A 25,316-nucleotide genomic window follows, 5' to 3' on the forward strand; every position below is an offset into this window, starting at 1 on the left:
CTACCACCATCATATGCGCTGCGTAGATTTTATTGGCGGTAGGCCAATGTACAAGGCATTTTGCCTAGCCTAAAAACAGCGTAGTTGGCGGCATAAGCAAGGCATGCCCCCAACAGTTTTGTTGGTGTGACACAAACAATGTACAAACGGAAAATGAGGAAGGACGGCAGAACAATGTAAGTGTGATTCTTAGGACATTTCACGCACTTTCCGTATCTGCTTGTATGTCTGTTAATATATGTAACTGTTTTCCCGCCAACTTTGGTCACTTGATATACGATACTAGGTAATTGCCGTTCTTCAACGAAGCCCTTTGCCGCTTAACTGGGCATGCGCTCATGAATATGCGCCACTCTTCAATTAACATCTTTCTCACAACTTGGGGCACTGTTTCAGTGGTTATGTGCCGTTGTTCAACAAACATAACAACGGTTTTGGGCGCAACGAGAGACACGGACTAAGAATAGGCGCAGACAAGCGCATCCATGCAATTCACATACTTTCTGACATCTGAGTACATTTAGCATCAAGCATGCACACAACAGTACGATGAAGGACTTAACAGTTTGACACCAAAATTACTGTAACTCTTGACAACGAAAACTGAACTCCAGCAAGGTAGAACGCTGGGTTAGTTGATGCGGTTCCGTTGGCATGTGACAGCGCAACAGAGGAAACACACACAAAAGAAAAACACAGGACGAGCGCTGATTTCCAACTGAAACATAAATGCCAAATCCATGCAACATACACACATCTCAGAAGGGGCACACCATAAATTAGACTATCTTATCACGACGAAAATGAAACTCGCTCGCCTAAGGTGACAACGAAATAACGCAGATATACCTGTCAGGAAAATTTTTGACATTGGCACCTGCGCCACTTCACGTGCCACATTATTCGCGCTTCTCAGTACTATGTCTGTGCTCGCCAGCCATGGTTCATATCTGCAAGCTTTGAAATGATATGGCAGACGCGATCCGGGCTACTCTTAACTGAGAAGGCGGGCTCGAACAAGCGCTCATGTAAGCGCTGGCCTCTTTGGCAGATGTATGACTTGCGAATTCTTTAAAAAAAAATTATGTGCAACTCCTACAGAACATTTCGAGAGACACCTTACGCGCTTATTTTCAGACTTTCAGGCCACATATTTAAACACATTAAACAATTTACCGAACCTACATAATGATATTTTATTATTTTCCTTTAATTCCATTGCAGTTCTCAGCTTGCGACGACTTTTTTTTTAACAAAGCATCCTCTACCGAAGCCAGCAGTGAAGTTGGGAAGCTCGCGCCCGCAAGTCTAGAAATATGCAAAGTGGAGCTCTCCCGAATGGCCTAGGACAGGACCTAGTCTGTGACAACCGCAAACTTGTATTAGCAATCGCTTTCTTGCCCATTTTATAATTAGAAGAGTTAAACAGCGTATGAGTATGTCCTATTTTGTTTCCGTCCTGAGATTTCTAGCTTATTCTCATGTGCATTAAATTACATTCCTGCGAATGGAATGAATAACTTTCGTCGTTATGGGTCCGTGTAACGTAAAACTATTCCAATATGTTTTTATTCCAATATTCTGACGTCAAACTTACGTAACCGCCGACGCAAGCATCGGGCGGTGACCCGCAGGGTCGTCTGAACAAATCAATCAAATGCTCCCCTCGTTCATTGGAGGTCACTTTTGTTTGCTTGAAAAACGAATAACATTGCCTGCACTTAGCGGCTTCTATTATCTAATTGGCTCACAAGAGGCGAGGAGCATGCTCAATTGGAGAGAGATTCGATGGGGCTGAGCCACTACACTGAATATCGATGACCGGATGGCCGGCGTCTGCGATTGGTCCGCTTTCTCTTACTTAGCTTGCGGTCGCTCGTCGACAATCGCGGCGGCATGCAATGGAAGCTTAAGAATGACGCTAAAATGGTTCGTCAGCAAAGAACAGTTGGCAGAACGAGGTCGTAAACGTGCCGAAAGTTCCCAAAAACGTTACACAGCCACGCGAAAGTTTTATTACACGCAAATAAACCCATGCTCTCCGGCAGGGGCGAGTAACCAGTGCCGGAGTGATCGGCGGCAACCATCTTTTATTCCTTTCGGAACTGGGTAGCCTACGGCTATTCAGAAGAAAATTCAGTTTCGTTCGGCATATTATTGCATCTTTAACGCATACTCGCCACTTTGACACCGTAAGTTTTTGCGGTTTTGTGGCGTCGCGTGGGAGGGAGGTGAAGTGGGTGCAGCCAGAAAATTTTGACCAATAACCGAGGGCTAATGGCAAAAAGCCGTCGAATCAGAAATAACTATTTTTTTTTGTTCGGTCAAATTATGCATAATCAGTGTGTACATATCATATCAGATGGGGAGCTATCGCGGTTTTCGTTACGTCGCGGGGCAGACAAGGGAAGTGAGGGTGGTGCAAAAAAGTTTTTGACCAATCGTGGTGGGCTGAATGCAGAATTGGAATAGAAAAGCTTGGAGTAGTGTTACGGTATAGCGCCCATGGTTAGTGCAATGTATTCTCATACATTCTCATTTCAATCACGTTTTCACAACGAAAAAAAGTTCGCTATGCATTCGCTACGCAAATGTATGCGAAAAAGTTGCCCAACAATATCGTTTGTTCAACCGCAGTACACGCAACTGCGACCACTTCCTTAAACTCATCAATCTTCGTTAACAATCACGGTTCGCTCAACAAATGTAACCAATGCTTCAAGACCACCAATGGGAAGAATACACGTAAAACAATGACCATAATGAATCCGGGGCAGTGTAACGTCTTCGTTTCTTCAAGGTGGCTGCACTCTTCAGGTGACGTCGGAACAAACGCATGGCCATGAAGCGTCTATCTGGCCTATTCGTTCTCATCGGCGTGGCTTGCGTTCATGGTGTAGTACTCTTAATTGTTCAATTCAACGTGGCCGTTCAAATACTCATTTGGGAATTGTTTTGACTAGGACGCACTGCCTTGGTGATTCATTTAATATGGCCGTTTTTAATACTGACCTTGTTTTTTTTATTCAGTTAGACGTTGAACTCACCCCTTGGTAACTTTGATTTACCGTATTCAAACGCTAGAATGTAAAATTAAGTATGCTTGTCATCACTGTACAAGGTCGCTGCAAGTGCAAACATATCTGTTTTCCTAATTATGCCACTCACTGAGGGTTGACTTGCTGAAGAAAAATGTGAGATTCACGCTTTAAGTCTACCTGGTGTTAGCAGATTTGGTAAGATATTTAGGGTGGTTTTTTCCAACCTCTCCTCAATTCCTTCATTTCAGTGTAGTATAGATCGGCGTTCTCCTAAAAAAGGGAGCTTCAAAACTAAATCTGTTACTTGGAATGTAAGATATTGATTAACAGCTGTCAATACTTTGCAAATGTTGATGCGTATCACTTTTGTTGCGCCAATAGGTGCCTTATAAACCTGGTTTCTTGCTCTCACCTCCTCCTGATAGAAGAAAAACATTGTACATTTGTGTATGTTCATCACGGTAGCTAGTAAAGAATGCACCTGCGTCTATTATTCGTTACATTTCAGCAGCTAGCCGTTCAACCCGATTGCGGCGATCTTTCCTGCCTATATTTCTGAAGATAGCTCCTGCGCGTCGAGCTGATGAATTTTAGTTTATTTAGAAGTGCGGTGCCATTCTTCTAATGAACAAAACAAATACAATATTCTGCATATAGCGTAAATAATGTTTTAGGACCTTCCGCAGCATTTGTCTCCTGTATACGCCTCCTAAAACACTAAATATTGTGTGACGCGTACGACAGCCATAATTAACCGAGCTGACGACAGGACGTTCATGAATTTTCCATTCACGAGGTATGAATACTTCGAAATGAAAACTTTCAGCTCTATTGCTGGAGCAACACGAAGGAGTTATCTGGTGGCAATTATTTATTTCCCTGTTTTCGCTGGGCATTTGTCGCTAAAATGGTGGTCAAAGCCAAGAGATGTCACTCTTGGTGTTTAACGTGAACAGCCTAAGGGAAACATGCATTTCAGGTCTTGAGCCCCTTGTTAGGGATCTGGTATGAGAATCTTTCGGTTCGAGTACCTCAGCACAAATGTCCTCACATGAGTTTCCATAGCCTACCAGTTTTATTATGTTTACTATTTTTATCTACCAACACTAGCAGGTTTATGGTACATGGGCAAACTTCAGTGAAAAAAATCTGGCTACTACTGTCCCCGACTTTTAACCAAGCGCCTTCAGGCTGGGTTATTTTACTAGATCAAAATGCATCGGCCGAGAACGTTTCCTTGTTAACACTTATACGATGGGCATTTATAACTACTTAGCAGGAAAATAATTGTATTGGAGGGCAAGTTAGTGCTCCGAATATGGGCAAGTTGACTTAAACTTTAGTTATGGAGAATATTCTCATCTACCTATTGTCAGTAGTTGAGATCCTTCAACAGCTGGGTGCTGTCATTTTGTCGCCTCACTTTCAAATTATCATTTTGCCTGACAAAAAATTTTGGAAAAGTCAATAGCCAGTCAAAGCTTTCACGTTGAAGGTCCTCCCACCTCGTATTACTTACGGATGTAACTTTTCGATGTGATGTGGTGCACCTTTACAGCCATTCCGGAAACAACGCAATCGATGTGCTCGAAGCCACCGGTTCTCGGCAACTGCCCACCCTTAAGAAACGTTTGGCATTATCACTATCAGATCAATGCATGCGTAAAGTACAAGGACAGCGATTGCGGCGTTGGATACAACCAGTTCATGTCGAAAGAAAAATGTGATGAAGCTTGCCTACGTAAGTACACGCTCCGTTTACCTTTCAATACAGACAAGAAATTTGTACACTCAAGGCCAGTTCGGCTTCTCCGCACGTTTTTCTAACCACTTACCTCCTTCGATCATAGATCGGCAATCAGCGATCACTTGATCAGTAGGTATGCATGAATTGGCAGTCAAAATTTTTTTTGTTTGGGCTGCAGTGTGTGCCGTTCCGGCCGCACATGACTCCGTGTGGTTTCGCCAGGCTCACGTTGAGACAAAGCTGACTGGCTATTTTTGAACACTGTCACTGTGAGCCTCTTCAAATAAGAGATAAAAGAATATATATATATAATACATGCGTGTGTTTGTATGTGTGTCGCGGGCTTTACTCATTATCAGTGAGAACGAAGAGGCAAATTGATGCTTGGGTCTGCATGAGTTTTACGCCATGCGATCGAAAAACCTGCACTTGATGTCATAAATGCCCACTACTGAAAATGAGAAGGGGGTTAACCGAGGGGCCCGATTTTTATTAGTCATATCATGAGAAGCCAACAAACACTAACACCAAGGACAACACAGGGGAAATTAATTGTGCTTATTAAAGGGAATGAAGAAACGATAAATTAACGGAAATTAAAGTGGATGAGAAAACAACTTGCCGAAGGTGGGAACCGAACCCACAACCTTCGCATTTCGCGTGCGATGCTCTACCAATTGAGCTACCGCGGCGCTGTTTCCCCATCCACTTTCTTGGGTATTTATGTGTCCTAGTAGAGCCCTGGGAGTGTTAGCCAGCGCCACCACTCACAGACCTTGGCGGCGGACGTGGAACGTCCTTCTTTGCCGCAGGCGTCACGGGAACGTGATATTCTTGTGTGAAGGCAACTGGTCAATAAACCCACATATTCTACCTGAAGGCATCAATGTTGCCGGATTCGAACCCTCGTTATGTAATAAACGAGAAGAAAGGGGGTTAATCGAGGGGCCCGATTTTTATTAGTCATATCATGAGAAGCCAACAAACACTGACACCAAGGACAACATAGGGGAAATTACTTGTGCTTAATAAATGGAATGAAGAAACCATAAATTAATGGAAATTAAAGTGAATGAAAAAACAACTTGCCGCAGGTGGGAACCGAACCCACAACCTTCGAATTTCGCGAAGGTCTTAGAAGCCGTAGCCCCAACTGTGGTTCCAAATTAAGTAAACTTGCAGGGTCGCTCGAAAGCCACGGAATACAATAGCACAGCCGAAAAAAGAACTTTGTACGAACCAGAGGTCAAAACGGTTTCCTATTCAAGTATTTTGGATGTTTCTTTTATGATTTGGAAGCCTTGTAACAATTCGAGTGAACATTTTAAAAGCCTTTTATACAAAAGATACTCAATATGTGCGAAGTTCCTGCATACATTACTTTGGCGCAAAATCTCAACTTCTGTGGCATACGCATTTTACCGTAGTTGCTTTGTGCCACCTTTTCCTGGTTTCGACAATGATGCCTCCTTTCGACAGTATTATACTTTCCAGTCTTCCTCCTACACAAGCATCCGCTTCGCGATCAATATTCGGTTCTGACTACACTTCATGTCATGCATCCTCATGGAGTCTTTGTCCTCGCCCGATCGCGCTGCCTAAATCAGCTTTGAACCTACTCCTATTCGTCCACCGGTATCTCCTTTATTTTTCTTAAAGAACAGGGGCCCTAAAGATGCCCTGATTTAGCACTAGCGTCCTAAAACGTGGGAGCGTAGGCACTATTCCGCGCCCACGTGACCATGGGCGGTGCATAGCTGTACTCATTACACTACTTCAAGCGTAGAAAGGCCTGCCTTTCTGCAGATTATTCATACTTTCAGTAAATTTTCACAGGATCAATTTCATTGTTTGTCTCGCAGTTAGTGAGCCATACAGGGTTCTGACGACAGCTTGCACACGTTTATCCCATCTCCGCGAAATAGCATAAACGTTTCCTTGTGCGGCTGTTGCTAAAGGTTGTATGAGATAGCGAACCCTTTAGGTAGTACTAACTTTCCGCTGAGGACGCCGGTTGTAAGGCCTTACCGAGCGAGTCGGCGCATTCATTCTACATTTATTTTATTGTTTCATGATTTTTATTGCGCATAATTATCAATAAAACGCATGATCAAAGCATTAAAAATAAATTAGGGGGTTTTACGTGCCAAAACCACTTCTCATTATGAGGCACGCCGTAGCGGAGGGCTCCGGAAATTTCGACCACCTGGGGTTCTTTAACGTGCACCTAAATCTAAGTACACGGGTGTTTTCGCATTTAGCCCCCATCGAAATGCGGCCGCCATGACCGGGATTCCATCCCGCGACCTCGGGCTCAGCAGCCTAACACCAAACACCAAAGCCACTGAGCAACCACGGCGGGTATGATCAAAGCATGAACGCTGAAAATACTAGAGATATAAGGCAATAGATTCTCGCAATGTTCCATGTATTGTACATAAAAACAATATTTCAAGAGGTCACTCACGAAATGAAAATCGTGCACTTTAACTAAACGGTCTTCTCTGGAAATGTTGAGATCGTGGTTCAATCAACATCTCTTATTAAAAATTTTTAATTTTGCACAACAATTTCAGCCTTAAGTTTTAAAGGTAAGGTCTCTTTGCCTACCATTCTATGGTTGGCCTGGATCCGTCCAGTCGTTGCTCGGGTTCTCGCGGCACAGATTCGCATTCATATGAAAACACTGAAGCGCGTTCGGCAGCGGGATTCAAGCCATGGCACCCGACTCCAACAGCCTGATGCCCTAACCGTTTGTCCACGGCTGCACTATTTTTCCTTGAATACCTGGGAAACCATACGTGGAAACCGCACAAACAAAAATTAGACATCACGAGAGGTTGCACAAGAATACTTTAAAAAAAAACAGGCAAGCGTACGAATGCATTGGGAATCTCGATCAAATCTTGCGGCTGCTCCCGAGCAGCATACAGATTTTTTACATGGGCTGCAGACTCACAGAAAAAAGGGATCTCGTATATCTCCGGTTTTCAACATGCCTGTAGCACATTCGGCTTCAAAAGACTCTAAACAAGCCAATCAATCGTATCGTAAGGCAGGTCAGCTAAGTTCACAAATGCGAGAGTGCGAATCGTGTGCGGTTATGTCTATATCTTTTATAGGTGTCCTCTATAGTATTTCCCGAAAAAAGACAGCGTACCCACAATCAACAAAATAGTAATCAATTGTTTCTGCCCAAGAATAGAGGCACAAATTCTTGACCATGAAACGAAAGAACTGTTTGCTTTTAACCACGCTTTAACTGGAATCGCTGCTGAATGTAGTTTAAAGAAAAGCGTTTTCGGAATGAACATTCGTAGGAATCGCTTAAGAGCCCCTTGAGACCGTTATTGAACATAACGCTAACCATTTTTGCGTGAAATGGTGTAACTCCGTTTAGCTCCGTACTTTCCAACATTACATCGACTTTCACGGAGCTGTCGGCAGAACCTCGGGGTTTTCTCAAAGAAATGCTTGAATCAGAATGCTTTCTAAAGTGCAATTTATTCTGCAATTTGTTTTAGGGGTTCCCACAAAGCAACCTTTTTAGCATTGCTAGAAGCGCTTTTTAGACTCCAACCACAATTACACGGACCGTGTGCTAGCCCCCACTGGCTCTTTCAGATCATCACCGCGTGCTAATGATTCTCATAGTATTCGTACTCTGGTACACACCAACAACGGGGTAGTGGCATTGAAGCGGCGGGTACACGTAAAATAAATGAGACGGAATACGTGATGCCACATTGCGAGATCACCATGGTTGATCAAGCACGGCCGCAGTACCTCTGTGGCAACGGGGAAGTGAGAGGGCGTTACACCAGTTGCAGGCATCAGGGCCTTCGGCTCTTGCCACATAACAGCTCAAATCCATGCAACTGACCGAGTGCTGCCGGAACGATAAAGCCGCAATAAAGCCATAGTCTGGCTGCGGCCGCGTTTGTCCAAATTTTGCATAATTGAGCACAGCACAATATGAGCGCGAAAGCACCCCATCACGTGTTTCTTTACAGCAAAACTGTTTACATGACGTACCTGTATGAATGAGCCGTGTGCGTGGTCTCATAGGGGCTCTGGGCTGGCTCACGACCGTAAAGTGAAAAAAAAAGATGGCGGGGCTGCGTGGTCTCGTAGGGGGGTGCCTCGACTGGCTGACGTCCTTAAGGTAAACAAGAAAGATGGTGGCACTGCGTGGTCTCATAGGGGGTATCTGGGCTGGCTAACGTCCATAAAGTGAAAAAAAAAGATGGCGGTGCTGCGTGGTCTTCTCGTAGGGGGGTACCTCGACGGGCTGACGTCATTAAAGTAAACGAGAAAGATGGCGGCACTGCGTGGTCTCATAGCGGGTATCCGGGCTGGCTAACGTCCATAAAGTGAACAAAAAAGGTGGCGTTGCTGCGTAGTCTTATAGGGGGGGGGGGGGGGAGGGGGTACCTCGACGGCTTGACGTCCTTAATGTAAACAAGAAACATGGCGGCACTGCGTGGTCTCATAGGTTGTATCTGGGTTGGCTAACATCCATAAAGTGAAAAAAAGATGGCGGTGCTGCGTGGTCACGTAGGGCGGTATCTCGACAGGCTAACGTCCTTCAAGAAAACAAAAATGATGGAACTGCGCGGTCCCGTAGGGGGGGCGAGGTGTCTGGGTGGGCTAACGTTTTTAAAGTAAGCAAGAAAGCTAACGAACGATACTACAATGCATAAAAAAGAAAGGACACGTGATTTCACCGCGCGGCGCACATGCGCAGTGGGGGAATGCACCCGCGCTCGACGCCGATGCTGGCGGCTGCGTTTGCTATGGTCGTTCCTCAATGCAACGGCGCAGCAGTTGTGGCGCGAAAACAGGGCGACGTGCGTCGCGGTAGCCGCCGCGGTGTGTAAGAAACGGATTGTACTACAACGCAGAGGTAGGCCATTGCAACAGTTGCAACTCTAAGAAAAACGAGAAAAATGGCAAAACCACGTATCGTGTGCGCAGCCGAATAACAAGCCGAGTACGAGGAGAGGCGTTGAAAGCAGAGAAGCGGGCTATAACCAACGACAACGTGCCCATGCGAAAGTGGAGAATGCGCCCAGTTACTCTGCCTCCGGAGAACGCCAGCGAGAGCAGATGCGAGAGTCTGATCGTTGGTGTGGACAGCAAGCTACCGATGAAGGTCGCACACTGGAGGCTGCTCGAAAGCGTCAAGCCAGGTCATTCGAGTCTGCGTCCAGGGGGCCGAAGCGTCAGTTGCCACTTAGTTCGAGTTTCACCGGGGCGAATTCCAAATTGAAGAGAATGTTTCTGGACGCGGAGTTTTGTCATAGTTGTTCGGTCTGCGATCGGCAGCATCGCTGGCCGATCCGCCACCATATGAAGGGTTCGGCCCTAATTTTTTTTTCGTATTTCGCTGGCTTTCTTTGGTACGTGGCTAAAGTAACTACGGGAGACATCCGCAGAAAACAATTTATTAGGTGGTTTCTGAAGGTATTTTAAAACTTTGTGTATCACACTTGTGGTCTTAAGCCATTCATGAAATTTTGTGCAATTAAATGTAAATAAAAAATTAGCTATCACGAAAACAAACATATACCCTGAGTTACTCTCGCGTACTGCCGTCAGTATACGTCCGGTTTTATTCGCGTTCGACTGGGACTTTACATACGTGCGACCGCCTGCATAGCATTTCAATACCCGATTCATGCGAGCTTCGCTTCCTGTAGATTTCCGCATGTGCTTGGAAACTGAGTATTTATTTAGTTTTCAGTTCAGTTATGTACATGATGCACATGCTAACTACCTCTTATGTAATAAACATACCTGGACGTCTATGTAAGCACAATGAAGTGAATTAGTATAAAATGTTTGAGCTACGCAATGCAATGTTCCATGCCCATTCCCCATGAAGGCCTTATTTGAAGGATTAGAGAAATGTTGCTCAGAATATGCGTATAGAAATGCAGAGAAAATGAATGTCATGTCACATGCCATGCAGGCATCGCTGCAACTTCAGTTGGCCCCAAATACAATTCGACTGAGCATAAGAAATATCTTTACACGACATGCCACCTTGATAGAGCTTATTAAAATGTTTTTTCTTCCTTCTTTCGGCACAATTACTACGCCGACAGTCATATATATATATATATATATATATATATATATATATATATATATATATATATATATATATATATATATATATATATATATATATATATATATATATATATATATATATATATATATATAGATGTTGATGTGCGTGCGCGCGTGGGAACACTAATTGTGGTATTTACAATGAACTACCCCAATTTGTTATTTGTTAAGCTAAAAGTGTCCTCGACTTTAATTAGATGTTTCTTTTCAGGCCCGACAGGACAGAAGCAAGAATTGTGTTTAAGAAACACTATTACTGGCAGCTGTCAACCAAAAATGCGTGCTTGGTATCATGATCCTGCAGATGGTTTCTGTAAAATGTTCAACCACGGTGAATGCGGAAGAGGTGCAAACCATTTCGCAACAGAGCAGAAATGCCTCGAGACTTGCAAACGTAAGTGATAATTTTTCCGGCAACGCTACATAACTAACACGCTGTAGCCCAACCACGCCAATAGTTCCAGTTATTTAGTTACCACACGAATACTTTCAATATTTCATATTGTAAGCAATGCAAACCCCGCAGGGGCGTCTTCGTCAGCAGGCGTTTGGTGTGTTGCGACACCACGTACCCGAGCACACGAGGTTTGGAACCTCCCGCGTGTAGCCGTGCGCGGCTTAGCCGTGTCTGGGGAAAGGGGGATACTGGGGGTTGAGCTGATGCTGGGTGTTTGGACTTTAAAGCCCCCCCCGGCGGAGGCAACACACCCCTTTGGCCTCTGCTTCACATAGACGGCACCCCCGGACTGACCCACCCGGGGGAAATCGGTAGTTGCCTTTTCCTGTCTCTCTCTCCATCCAGCCTTCGTCTTTCTCTCACGTTCCACCTTTCCTGTTTTCTCCTGGCTTCCCTTTACTTCCAATTTTCCAGGCAGCAAGGGTTAACCTTGTGTGAATAGCCAACCTCGGCTATATCATATTTGGTTATAGTGATGACGTACAGCTGGCGTTTACAGGACCTGTACATACAGTCCCTGTAGCGTCCCCTTGTAGAGCTCCATGGTGGGTGGCGGGCGTTATTGCCGAAAATTCAATTCCTTTATGGCTAGCTCCTTCCCTCCGCTTCCTGATCGCCCTCACAAAAGAGGGCGCACCGATGAAGTTTTCCAGTTCCTTGGACGACAAAGACCAAACTTCCCACGTTACCATGTGATCCACTCAGAAAAATCCGATAAACAAGTACGAAACATTTACCCTTTTCTAGTTTCCAAGTCCTGAACTGATGTCCTTGGTCCAGGCTACAAGGTATCAAGGCTGGCAAGTGGTGATATCCTGTTAGAGCTCCATGTTAAGAAACAGTACGAAAAGTTGCCCAGTCTAGTATCATTTGGAGGTGTTCCATTAACAGTAACTCCACACCGCACTCTCAACACCACCCGCGGCGTTGTCTCGGATGACGATTTGCTCCAGCTGACAGAGGCTGAGCTCCTGGAGGGCTTCAGTGATCAGAATGTTGTCAATGTGAGAAGAATTAAGATGAGAAGGGATGGAAAAGAAATTCAAACGAAGCACCTAATACTCACATTTGCTTCAAATATTCTGCCCGAGTCTGTAGAGGCGGGGTACATCAAGCTCCGTGTCAGACCATATGTGCCGAATCCCCTAAGATGTTTCAAATGCCAGCGTTTCGGCCACAGTTCGCAGAGCTGCCGGGGCCACCAAACATGTGCGAAATGTAGTGCCCTTGAACACGCCACTGAAGCTTGTAAGAACTCTCTCCACTGCGTAAACTGTGACGGGGATCACGCCGCGTACTCGCGGTCGTGCCGCTCCTGGAAGAAGGAAAAAGAAATTGTAACGATAAAAGTAAAAGAGAATATATCGTTCAAAGAGGCATGAATGCGGGTAGCATACCTGCCAAAGAAAAGCTTTGCCGAAGTGGCGCGTCAGGGGGCAGCGTCACAACGGCCTCCGGCGGCTGTCCGACCCACAAGCAGTGAGTCGGCAGTTACGCCATCTGCCCCCACGGTGGTCGCAGCTAGTGCTGCTCCACCAACCGAGCACAAGGGAGTATCAACCCCGAAGGTGGGCGCAGCCGAGACTGCCCCAACCTCCAGGGCCTCTTCCAGCGCTGGCAACAGCCGGCGCAGCCAAATCCCTCAGGGAGCCCCATCAACCTCCTGGCTGGTGGGCGCAGGGGTCTTGCCCTCCAAGGCGGGACTCTCTCGGGAGACTTCTCGCTCGCAAGAGCACGTGTCCGGCGCCTCACAAGAGGCAATGGACACTACACCTGTCCTCAAGGCGCACCAAGCGCCTAAGGAGCGGCAAGGTTCCTTCGAACCCTTCAAAAAGAGCAAAACCGCGGTTACAGGGCCTCGAAAGAGCTCTGGAACCTAATCTCTGAAATCTCTGTAATTATTACTACTGTTTCCGTACACACAGCGCCTATTTACTTCCAACATGGATACACCAATAATTCAATGGAACGTCAGAGGTCTTCTTAGGAACCTTGATGACGTGCTAGAACTTATCCAAAAACACAATCCAAGAGTGCTGTGTCTACAGGAAACACACTTAAGACCACAACACACTAACTTTCTCCGACCGTATGTCAAGTTTCGCAAAGATCGCGATGATGCTGTCGTATCATCAGGCGGTGTTGCCATTTTTATTCATAAAAGCATTTCGTGTCAGCGTTTACAGCTACAAACGCCCCTTGAAGCAGTGGCGGTTCGAGTTGTTCTCCTAAATAAACTCGTCACGATTTGCTCGATTTACGTACCCCCACACTACAAATTAAACAAACATGAATTTCAGTCATTTATAGACGAATTGCCAGAACCTTATGTTGTTGAGAACACAATTTATCGGCACCTTGATGTGGCTCACAAACATTTTGACTGCGTGTTACGAAACATTTTGTCTCTGATGACACGAAATTCAATCCAACGAGAGACACAGCATAACATTCAGCATTCAAGACTTACGGGCATACGAAACTGGTCATAATACTATAACACCTGTAAACATTCTCCTAAAAATCAGTTAATCCGAACAGCACACTTATTGTGGGCGCTGTTGAGAGACTGTTGTTTATGCACTAAGATTCTCGTGAGTCGTCACTACATATTGCAGATCAAAGAATCCTGCTGTGGTTGGGTTTGTTTTCCTTCGAGGTTTTCTCTTACAGCGAAGCTGTATTTGGCTCAGGTTAGGGGTTTCACGCCGTCTGTGTGCAGAACTATCATCATGTTGGCCGATCCTGGTGATAGTGCAGAAAGCGCCCAAGCTCAATGGCACATACCCTTGTGGGTTCGGAGACTATAATGCGCCATTGAATTACCCTTGTCACACCTGTGACCCAAAGGGGTCCCAGGCACAAGGGTAACAACAGATGTTTAAAAAAAACGCTTCATACAACTTTTTCAAAAAGGACTGTTAAAAGATTCATGTGTCATTCAATTCTGTGAAGGTGGATGATCAGCGAAGCTGCTTAGTGCAAGAAACCTAGGTGACAGAGAATTTCGAACAAAGGTACGAACATATTTATTGCACTGATCTGTGGTCATCGGGCCGGTATAGTACGCACATACATTCACGTATCACCTCTGCTATGAAATGTCTCCGTCACATAAAGACAATGAATGGCTCATACCCCCGTAAGCGCGGCCTTAGACCCTTTTTGCAATACCACAAAGATCAGCCCACGTGATGATAGTTTCTGCATGTAGACACCATGAAATCCCGGGTCTGAGCTTTTTATACAGGGTCACTGTGAAAATTCTCTGGCACCAACTGCGCGAACGCGCCCATGCTACGGTTCGCACGTTCCTAATCGTCTTCTTCCTCAGCTGGTTCCGCTTTGCAAAAAGCTATCATCAGCAGCAATGGCTCGAGCGTCATCGTCTCCTTGCAGCGCTGCGTCGTTGGCGCCCCTCAATGCACATGCGTTCGTGATCGTCGTCTCCTTCCAGGGATGGCTCCATGGCCTCCCATCATTCCAGCGCAGTATTTCACTACTCTTTCTACAATGTTACATAGGAATTAACTGGACTCGCTCAAGTTTTTCGCTTTCTGGTCGGTATGAAGTAGGGCTCATCTGGGCATTCGCTACTCCACCTGTATCGGGCTCTCTGCGTCGGCTACATTCGGTATATCCAGCCTCTTCTATCAGGTATGAGCCCGTCATGTTTGCCTACGCTGGAAAGTGCTCAGGCACAGATACTGAGAACGTGTTTTGGGGTTCCACGTTGCACCTAACTTTAGAGTACAATTGAGGAAGCTCGCGTCACCCCCACACCTGTTTTTCTGCGATGCGAACCTATGCGACAATTCTTGCGGCTGCTCTGCCGTCACGGACACCACCCTTTATCGACACTTCCAGACTCCACTTTTCCGAGAGCAGTTTTATGCCTAGAATCTGCCATACCATCACGCTTTGCATCTGCTGACGTTCCATGTATGCCTCCACAGGTAATGATCAAAATACGGAGACGTCTTTCAAATACAGAAATTTCTAAAAAATCGCGAAAACCTACCGTGAGCCTCAGACATCTAACACTTGAAGATATGTGAAAGGAATGTGGCTCATCGGTGAATGTATGTACAGACGGATCGGTCTCGTCGTATGCGTCGGGTGTGGCTTTCGTCGTGCCTGCGCATCAAGTCATTCGGCGGTTTCGTTTGAGATTCAAGACGACACCAACATCCACGGAACAAGTGGCAATCAGAGAGGCAGTGCAGTATATTTTTCAGCAGCCTCCTCAAGTATGGACAGCTTTTAGTTACACGAAGTCAGCTTTGCAGATACTTAGAGTCGTAATGAAGGAAAACTCTTACACAGTATTGGCTCTTCAGACTACCAAGCTATACACTCTAGCGGAAGAGAACGGCCACCACATTACATTTCCGTGGGTTCCCAATCACTGTGGTGTGCACTGCAATGAACTGGCCGGTGCCGAAGCGAAGAAGGCACTCGAAGAACCAGAGCCGCCGCTTGCGATTCCTTTTTCAAGCGCGGACGCCAACTGCCTTCTCTCAAGTTTCATCCGAGCAGAGACACTAAAGCACTGGGACAATCCGGATAATCACCACAGACGACTCGGAAGATTGGACCCCACCATAAAATTTAGGCTACCACCAAAAATTCAACGCATCTGTGCCAGCCTCCTGAACAGACTTAGGCTGGGTACGTGCACTTCATGTGACACTCCGAGCCACCAGATTGTGAACTGTGTAATGTGAAAGGGGCTACAGGCCATGTGCTCTGTGATTGCCTTCATTAAGTGGAAGAGCGTCGAAAGTTAAATAATTTCCTTAAGCGCCTTGGTAGCCCCCCTCTGTTGGAGGACGTTATTTTAGGCCTTTGGCCAGACATTAAATCGAGTTTTAAGACTATCCAGGCCTTACTTTATTTTTTAAAAAGCATGGGCCTGGACTGTAGGATTTAAGTTGTCCAAACAGCTTACTCGTATATGCTTTACATCTTTCCTCATCATCGTCAACCACCATACGCCTTTGTCTTCCCTCTTTCTTTCTTTCTTTCTTCCCCTTCCCCCAACAAAGAGTAGCTGGATAGAGGAATGTACGTACCTCAGGCCGACCTCTCTGTAATTCGTATCATTAAACCTTTCTCTCTCCTTCACTTATATTCTGTCATTGTGATGGAGAATTATGTGCCATTGCCTAAAGAGGTATGAGCAATTCATTGTGTTACGTGACGGACACCTTTTTTAACAGAGGGGTACGCAAATGTGTGTGCTGGCCTATATCTTCACAATAACCACAGATCAGGACAGTAAATCTGTTCGTACCTTTGTTCAAAGTTTTGTGTCACTTCTGTGTCGTGCGCTAAACCGCTTCGCTGGTCATCCACCTTCTCAAAGTGCAATGGCTCATGATGTTTTTTTCACTCGCTTTTTTGGTGTGTGATATGATATTACCTCGGCACTGATTCATTTTCCATTCTCATTTTATTTTGCAGCACCTGACCAACGAAAAGTTGTGTGCAGCCTGCCTCAAAGCCCAGGAGTGTGCTACTTTGTGTTGTATCGCTTCTTTTTTGATCCCAAAAGGAATAATTGTTTTCTGATTAGAGGAAGGAGTTGTGGCAAAAACGACAATGCTTTCGTTTCGCATGGAGACTGCATGAGAAGATGTAGCCGTAAGTTAAAGCAGTTGATTTTTCTGTGCAGTCTAAGTTCGCGGACACCACGAAGAGCCCCTCTATAAATTTTTGACCGACCTGTGCATCAACACAGATAAAGCAATGGGGCTTAAATTAGTTAAGAATTGGGCGTTACGATGTTGTTTCTCATTAATGAGTGCCAGACACCACAAGACAATGGTTCGTGAGAGGCATTTAAATTGTTAGCAAAGAGAAATAGTGCTCATAGCAGAAATCTTTCAATAGCAATTTTTAGCAGGGATGAAGTTTGGGCGTGTTGGTGGGATACATACGAACTGGGATACATAGCGCAAGAAAGACACAGGGACAAGCAGGAACACGGGAAGGGCGCTAACTTTCAACAATTGATTTATTGCAGCTGGTGAGCATATATATATACACACTGGGACGCCACTGCAATAGACACACTGAAGGGAAGGAGGAAAAGCAGTCATGTGACTACTAAACCCAAAAATTCAATATCTTTCTTTGATAAAAGTATAGACGCCGTGCTAACGCAATCGTCACCTGCTCTGGCTATCTCAGCTGCTTCGACAATTTCCCTCGTAATCTTATTCCTGTGACGATAGACAACAAGAGTGTGTTTTAGGAGAGGGAAGCGTGGTGCCTTCGCATTACATTTTCTACATTGTGCAGCCCGATGCCCATATATTGCGGTGCTCCCCACATTGTTACTATGCTCCGCCAGACGCACGTTCAAACATCTGCCCGTCTGGCCTACGTAGCACTTCCCACACGAAAGTGGAATCTTATGCACCACGTAGCGAGTGCACGTAACAAAAGGATCTTTGTGCGCGGTAGCGCAACCAGGCGTTCGTTTCCTCATGGGACAGCTCAACACACTCAACCTCAACAGTTTGTTAGGTGTTGTAAAAACAACTTTAACACCAGAACGTTGCCCAACCTTTCTTAGGTTGCGGGAAACCTTATGAAAGTAGGGAATTACCACTACCTTTCTTTTGTCCCTTTCTTCTTTCAAGAAAGGGACATCCAGCAAGTGAGCACGTGTGCTCACTTGCTGGATGAGCAGATGTTGGATGAGGACATCCATGAGCGAACGGATCCATAACAACGAAGAAATAACCAGCTCTTAAGCTCCATAGAGAGCGAAGCTGTCATTGCAATTCGGTGCGCGGTGCGAAGACAGAATCTGCTGAAAACGTCTGCGCATGCCGTGTCTGATTGAAGACATCAGCATCCGTATAGTTGAGGTGGTCGGCGCGTCGAAATGTAAACCATATATTTGCTACAGAATATTTACTTTGAGAGCGACCATTTTAAGTGGTCCTCCCTCCTGGGACGACCAACCCCATCGAGCAGGTGCGGCAATAGAGGATGCGAGACTATGCCAAACACCCCCGGGGTACCAAAAACAATTGTTTAAGGAACAGAAGTTGCGACATCACAAGTTGGAGCTCGCCAAGTTTCATACCTTATTTATTGCAAAGCGGTCGAGCTCGCTTGAATTCGGCCTGCCTTTTTGTGAATTCTGTCAGCCTGCAAGATCTCTGCTTCATTAAATCTATTAAGCTATCCGTACCAGTTGCTCTTCTCTAGTTGCCCTTCTCTGGTAGTTGCTCAACTAGTTGCTCTTCTCCTCCTGCTGGAGAGGAAGAGAACAAACGCACTCTATCGTATAGGCTGGTTCAGTATATATTGCGCAAAATTATCCTGTATTAATTTATGTGGGAACCGCGACAGCAACGTTAGGTATAAGGCAACCCCTCAAATTTATTCATTTTTATTTCGCCCACAGGCTGTTTTGAAAAAATAAAACTTCCCAGTGCAATCAGCTTCAGCATTTCCGACAAACTGCGATTTAATTATTTGGCATTTATGTGCACATTATAGGACAATGTCTAGCTCGGAGATGCGGCTGCAAATGTCCTTGGACTTTCTGTTGTCTCACATAATTTTACTCTTCCTTCCGTTTTAATTTACACACTTTGCTTACAAAACGACTATATATTTGTTCTTACAGTACAGTTACCTACAATCAATCATTTTTAAGTAGTATAACATATAAAGTTTTCTTTTTTTGGAATGAATGAATGAAGTTCGTGCCTTCTGAACACGTCTTGTTTTAAAAGGACGTTTTACGGCAACGTAATTTACCCAACTATAGTAAAATGAAAAGGTGAAATTTCTCTTTGTGGTTATCAATAAAGCTCGCGCGCAACACAGCTTGAAGAAGGCATGTCCTCGGCTTACTAATAGCATGTGCCTTGATTTCAGCGATAAGTCCAACCGACACAGGATAAAATTAATATCTTCAAAATTGAAAATAATATTTACCAAATAATTCTATGAAGATCATGCTGGAGCGAGGAGCCTAAGGCGAACAACGCGTCACTTTCAAATAGAGGAAATGTCCAAGCGGCTGCTGTAGGCTCCTTGTCACTTCGCACGAAAGCCATATTAGTTATTGCCTTCAATGTCTTTCTGGAGATTCTTAAAAATGGTGCGAACCCAATATACACAACTAATTAGGCCATCTTTTTTATTATCACATAACGTACGAAATATTCAAAGCTATATAATTATTATATTTTGGGCTGTGTGTCTCGAATAATTTGAAAGCGGCACGCAGAACACAAAGGCAAATTAAGAAAGCAATAAAACTGCAAGCTGTTGTTCATTGAAGTACTTGTTGCTGTGTCTCACTTGTATTCTGTGGCGCTATTTCCCGTTGATAATGTTGAACGCTTGGCCAGTTCACCTTAGCTGTATAGGCTACCAGACTTTCAAAACGTTAGCGCAGCATTTGAGAACTTTATTATCACTACGCTTTTTTCATATTTTATTAACCAAAGGTTTAACCGAAATTCTGGTCCTGCAGTCAAAATTGCTGCAGTGATTTCTGCGGCCAGGCTTTGGCAACTTGTTGATATAATAATGCCCGCTGTTTCGGTTGTACTGGAAACACCATCATTATTGATACACGGTGTTTACTGCCGCTTCAGCTAAAGTTTTTTACACTCTCTTTCTCTCCACTTTAGATCCCAAAACGCCGAGACCCTGCTACAATTGTGGCACCAAAAATAAAGGCCAGCAAACTAAAGCCCCTGGTGCAGTCAAGGGCTGATGACGCTGCTAATAGAGAACTTTTTTCTCGCCTTTACCCTATGCGCTATATGTTACAATTGGACCTGGGATTGCTAAAGCGAGATAAAATAATTTTGCAATTGCTTGAACACCTGCGCATGGAAACTTGCCGCCTGTCTACGCTGTCAGTGTGCTTTGTTTCAATCCTTAAGCTTTGCATTCATACACAAAGAGTACTGACTGACATCTTCGAAGTTATAAATAAAATTGGCGGATTGAACACAAGTGCATGAATCCAAGACAAGCGAAGCCTTCTATCATGCTTACTACAATATTTTGAATTCTCCTTCTTCTTCACTTCTACGTAGCTTCACGCTTGCTGCTCATTGCGTACGCTGGACCGATTTCGTTCCCGTCACATCTCAATTTACACTCGGCTGCTTCTGTTGCCGACTCTTTCCTATATATGTAGCGTACTTCTTCAATTTGCTGTTAGGCGATATTTTTCTCCTTTTATTTCTTGATCTTCCTGTCTACCCGTGTTCTACTAAGTCACACATTCGACCACGGCTGATTCACCAAGATCGATCGCATACAAATTGGCAGGTGCCTAGTAGCACATGTCCTGTTGCACGTAGCCAGCGACCCAAGTTGTATGTTCGATAAGAAAGCAGCCACCGGCCAACAGGCAAGAGCCAACCACCAGCTTCTGTAAAGCGAAAGGGAACGGACAAGGAGAGCATCACTTTAAAAGTCTTTCACACGCTTGTCGCACATAAAACAAAAAGAGACTTAGCAACCACACGTGTTTGGGAATGTTTGTAGAATATTTCAATTTAATGCTAAAATCACTCTCAAAATGTTTGACCTCGTCTCGCCAACATTGTTACGATGTAATGACAGAGAGGATATTTCGCTGTTGTCACGCAGCAGTAAAGCTCGGTATTGATATATTTCCAACAAACGAATGAACAGATGGGATCTGCCCTCGTTTCATTTACTGCTGCCATGCGTGGCAGCGAAACCAATCGCAGGAACGCAAGAAGATATGCTGTAAGTGCACTTTAAGAGAGACAGGCCCTTGAACGGTGCTGTCCCAAGCGTACGACAAGGTTTAACGGTTACTTAATATATGCACACCTCTTGAACAAAAATTACTCAGTGGTTATATAGGCAACGAAATTGAAACATATATAATGTGTGTGAGTGTGTGTTTGTGGTTGTCATCCTGGGAATTCGTTCCAAGTGGATCCACCGTGCGTACTACCGGCTAGAAGTTACAAATTTCAGTATGTTCCATAAGCGAATTAGGTAAAGAAAGATTACTTATTTTTTAATTAGTCAATTATGAATTTGATTTTGGGGGAACGTCCAACATTCATTTTTTGTGAACATTGTCGGACCTTTGCCTTCAAGTTGTACTTTCACTGGGCTGGCCTGGAGCCCTTCCCTCAGCGCCCAGTCAAGGGAGACCACATTTTCTTATTCTGTCGCCGTCTTTCGCCTCGGTGAAAATGTCGCTGTTTCACCCGAAAGGCGAAGCATCAATTACGGTAGCTAATTTGTGGAGAGCGAGCTATACGAAGTAAGGGCAGTAGTTTTATCGGCCGTATAAACTTGTAAACATAGGCATACTAACTGAATTAATGACGATGGTGTCACGCGCGCGCAAGTAAGCATGAATACATTTCACTCGATGACCGCGGAAACTCGCTGTCAAAACACTGCAGTGAGGAAACGCGGCAGCAGCAGCGAGCGAATTTACCTCCGTGCAGCAGAAATGTGAACATCGCGAAAACACAGCGCAGCGCGGCTTTTGTACTCGTCACAGGTTGCTTTCAAGATACAGCGGCCGGGCCGTGCGCGCGCAACCGCCCGGGCTGCCCGGAGTAAAACACCCCCTCCCCTCCATACTCTCCACCCCAAACATTGCACGCGACTGAAGGCGGTGCGCTTCTTCCCTGCTTTCTTTCGTTGCGCGCGCGAGACCGAGCCACGATAACCGGCTCACCCTCGCACGCTTTCCCTCCGATGTACAGGATGCAGCGCGCAGCGACGATTTTATCGCCCTTGGAACTTATTCGGCACCTCACGGCGACGCCAACACCGACGGCTGAAATGCGCCTGCATAGTGTCCATTTAATGGCTATCCCAATAAAAGACATTTCATAATCACGGTTTCAACAAACTTGCTTTAAGTTTTCACATTGTGGGCATTGCTCCCTGGGGAGCCTCCCCCCTTGGAAACGGCCGTAGGGATGTTTGCGCAGTCGTGGTCATATCTTTAGCAGCATTAGGGCAATTTTCTAACATTTTTTTACATGTTCTGTTTCATTCAGTTATTTCTAAACATATATACGCATTTGGCAGTAAATACAATTTCCTAATACCTACCTCATCTTCGCTAATCCTCCGGAATGGGTGTGTGCCATCATAGAAGGAAGCAGTGATAGAAACAGAGCGACAAGATGGGACAACATGAAAGAAGGCGACAGACGGACGTCCGTCCTCTCTTTTCCTTGCATGAACTCCTATCAGGTAATTTGTATCAGTGCACCTGGACCAACTATAGCCCAGCTATCAAAACTGTTATCATAAAAGGAAAACGGAACGAACCACCTCACAGGGACGGTCTGTTCACCTCCCATCTGTTTCCCATCTCTGGAGAAGTTGCGACGATCGACCATTCTTTTTCTTACTCTCTCGCGGTTCGCTATCCATAAGGAAAATATTTTCGAAGCTCGGTTTAGACAAATTCGCCTACATTTCTCCTTACAGGACATTCCCTCTCTGGGAGCCTTCTCTCGTGTACACGGTTTATGAAGATGGTTGCGGAACCGTAGATTATTTTTCAGCTGCTTCAAGGAGATTTCCCTAATGATATCTTCTTGCAGTATATTTCACTCGTTTCTTCAGAACATTTCTATAAAACCGAAGCTTTCTTTACCTCTTCCATTGACTTTCCCGCTGCTGCTCGATGCAGTCTTTCGAAACAGCTTTTGCCGAATGCGAGGGCCACACCACCATCGTGATGCAGTTCCCGTCGTACCATTATCACTCTAGTCTCCTCGATGCTGACTACAGTCTTGCACAGCTGGCCCTTACGAGGCATTGTGCAGATAAACAGCAGATAGAGTGTGAACTGAGGCACCGCCATTGCATGGTACATGAAGTACGTAGTGTAAACAAACACGCAATATTGTGCAGAATAAACTCACCCGCGGTACCCAGCGTAGTGCGAACACCGGGTATCGTGGGAATTAATAGGGCCCATGACAGCCGCCATAGTGCAAGAACACCGGATATACTATGAATTAAGGTTAAGATTAAGATGGAGTGTGGTACTCGACATAGTGTAAACAAACATCAGGCACCGTGCCAATCAAGCCATCTTACGGCCATAGACAAAGTCCCTACAAACACGGAATATAGAGGGAATTAAGGCAGCCTGGTGCCGGACAGAGCGCTAATACCGCACATAATCCGAATTATGGAAGCCCACAGTACCTGACATAGTATAAACAAACACTAGAAAGAGTGTGAATTACCGTGCCCCAATTGGCCATTACGGGACAGAATTAGGGCGGCCCGCAGCGGCAAGTCATGCACGTCAGCGCACACATAAACTCGAACACTGACACGGCATCGTTGGCGCGCCATCTTAGTCCTTTCACCGCCTTCATGCCATGGTTATCATTCCTTCGTTGCCACGTCTGCGTCATAGTTCCGCCGTTTTCACTGTCTTGGTGAGACTGCATTGTCATACCGTCATCATCGCGCAGCCGTCTTTGAACAGTCGTTATTGAATCGTAATGAGTCTGTCGTCGTCCTTTCTTTGCCATTATGGCATTTTCGTCCGCGCGTCGTGATCGCTGCGAGCCGTTGTGATCGTTTTATCATCGTAATTTTGTAGCAACGATTCCACTGTCTTCACCTCATTTCGACGTGCATGGGTCATGATGTCACTGTCATCATACAGTCGTCTTTACGCCATTGTCGTCATGCCTTCGTCGTCATCATCGCTGTTATGACATCGCCGCCATACTATCGGCATCACTGTGTCATCACGAGAGCGTCGTCACTCCAGCTTCCTCACTTAAGCGTCAGCAACCCATGGACGTGATGCAGTGGTCGTCGCACAATCGTCGCCATACCATCGTCAACACTTCAGCCAAGCCATTCCATAATCGTCATATCGCCTTCATTTCATCAACGTCGTCACTCTAACGTCAAGATCCCCTTGTCGTCAGGCCGTCGTCGTGGCGTTGGGGTGATTTCATCTTGGTAATATTTTTCTAGCGTTTCCAGTGTCGTCATTCATTTTGTCATCACTGCGTCACTTCATCGTCATCGTCACTTCAGCGTCACTTCATTCGTCACTCCTTCATCGTGATGCGTGTCATGTTCATGATAGAGCGCAACACGTTCATGTTGAGCGCGGTGGTTCCTTGTGGGCACCTCCACCCTGGTCGTATGATCTCTACTTGTAAATGGTCGCTAAGCCACAACAGCGTTCTTCAAAAAACCCTATGAAAGCTCCGCCTAAACTGATACCCACAAGGTGTGGGATCCGCAGCTTTTTTTTTTTTTGTCTCCATTTTTCCGGCGCTTGCTTTCTCGTTGCACACCATCTTTTTTTTTAATTTTGGTTCCTGCGTAACGCTGACAGGCACCGAAAAGGAATCATTATTGCTGCTTTAAAATTCTATTCCTAAACAGAGGCAGTATAGTTTGCCCAGTGGCTTCACAACATTGGCACCTGATGGCTACGCGCATAATTTAACAAGTCTGACCTCCACTGCAGCTATGAATGCTAGGCTGACGGCGTTTCCGTCGAGTTGCAACACTGCCTGAAAAAAGGATTCGTTCCCTGGGGCAGTTTTTCATATTTACCGCAAAAACCGAAATAGCATCCTTCCGATAACCTCGGTTATCCTGCTTCGACTTACCTGACCAAGACGGTTAATGTTATCCAAAGTCGTATACGCAAGCCTTAACAATAACCGCTATACTGCCAACATTTATCCGAAAAGCTGTCGCGCAGAAATCCAAGCCACAATTGCGTTCTAACGCAAAGGTACCATCTCGCAATGCTTTTAGCACGTGCGTTGAAAACTCCGCAAAGCACTGTCAATTGTTCACCGAGCCACACCTGCTGACACAAATGCTTTGCGAATGTTGGCTTTATTTGTTACTTTATATATTCGCGTGTAAAGCA

General features: G+C 45.3%; 1 protein-coding gene and 1 long non-coding RNA gene across 3 annotated transcripts; one reads left to right on the top strand and one right to left on the bottom strand.

Annotated features, from left to right (window-relative positions):
• Positions 1 to 2,777: 2,777 nt before the first annotated feature.
• LOC126533748 (inter-alpha-trypsin inhibitor) lies at positions 2,778 to 20,172 on the top strand. Its single transcript, XM_050180935.3, has 5 exons — positions 2,778 to 2,894; positions 4,600 to 4,782; positions 11,138 to 11,320; positions 16,850 to 17,029; positions 20,053 to 20,172. Exons 1-5 carry the CDS (start codon positions 2,837 to 2,839, stop codon positions 20,136 to 20,138), a joined length of 690 nt encoding a protein of 229 aa, XP_050036892.2. The 5' UTR covers positions 2,778 to 2,836; the 3' UTR covers positions 20,139 to 20,172.
• Positions 18,468 to 25,282, bottom strand: LOC129385584 (uncharacterized). Of its 2 annotated transcripts, none has more exons than XR_011895841.1 (3): positions 25,048 to 25,282; positions 20,695 to 20,807; positions 18,468 to 18,656 (listed from the first exon to the last, which is right to left on the bottom strand). It is a non-coding gene; the product is annotated as an uncharacterized lncRNA (long non-coding RNA). The 2 variants fall into 2 exon arrangements; XR_008613046.2 differs by lacking the exon at positions 25,048 to 25,282 and adding an exon at positions 23,647 to 25,038.
• Positions 25,283 to 25,316: the final 34 nt, after the last annotated feature.

This window comes from Dermacentor andersoni, chromosome 7, assembly GCF_023375885.2.
Source record: "Dermacentor andersoni chromosome 7, qqDerAnde1_hic_scaffold, whole genome shotgun sequence".
In the NCBI taxonomy this organism is placed as follows: domain Eukaryota; kingdom Metazoa; phylum Arthropoda; class Arachnida; order Ixodida; family Ixodidae; genus Dermacentor; species Dermacentor andersoni.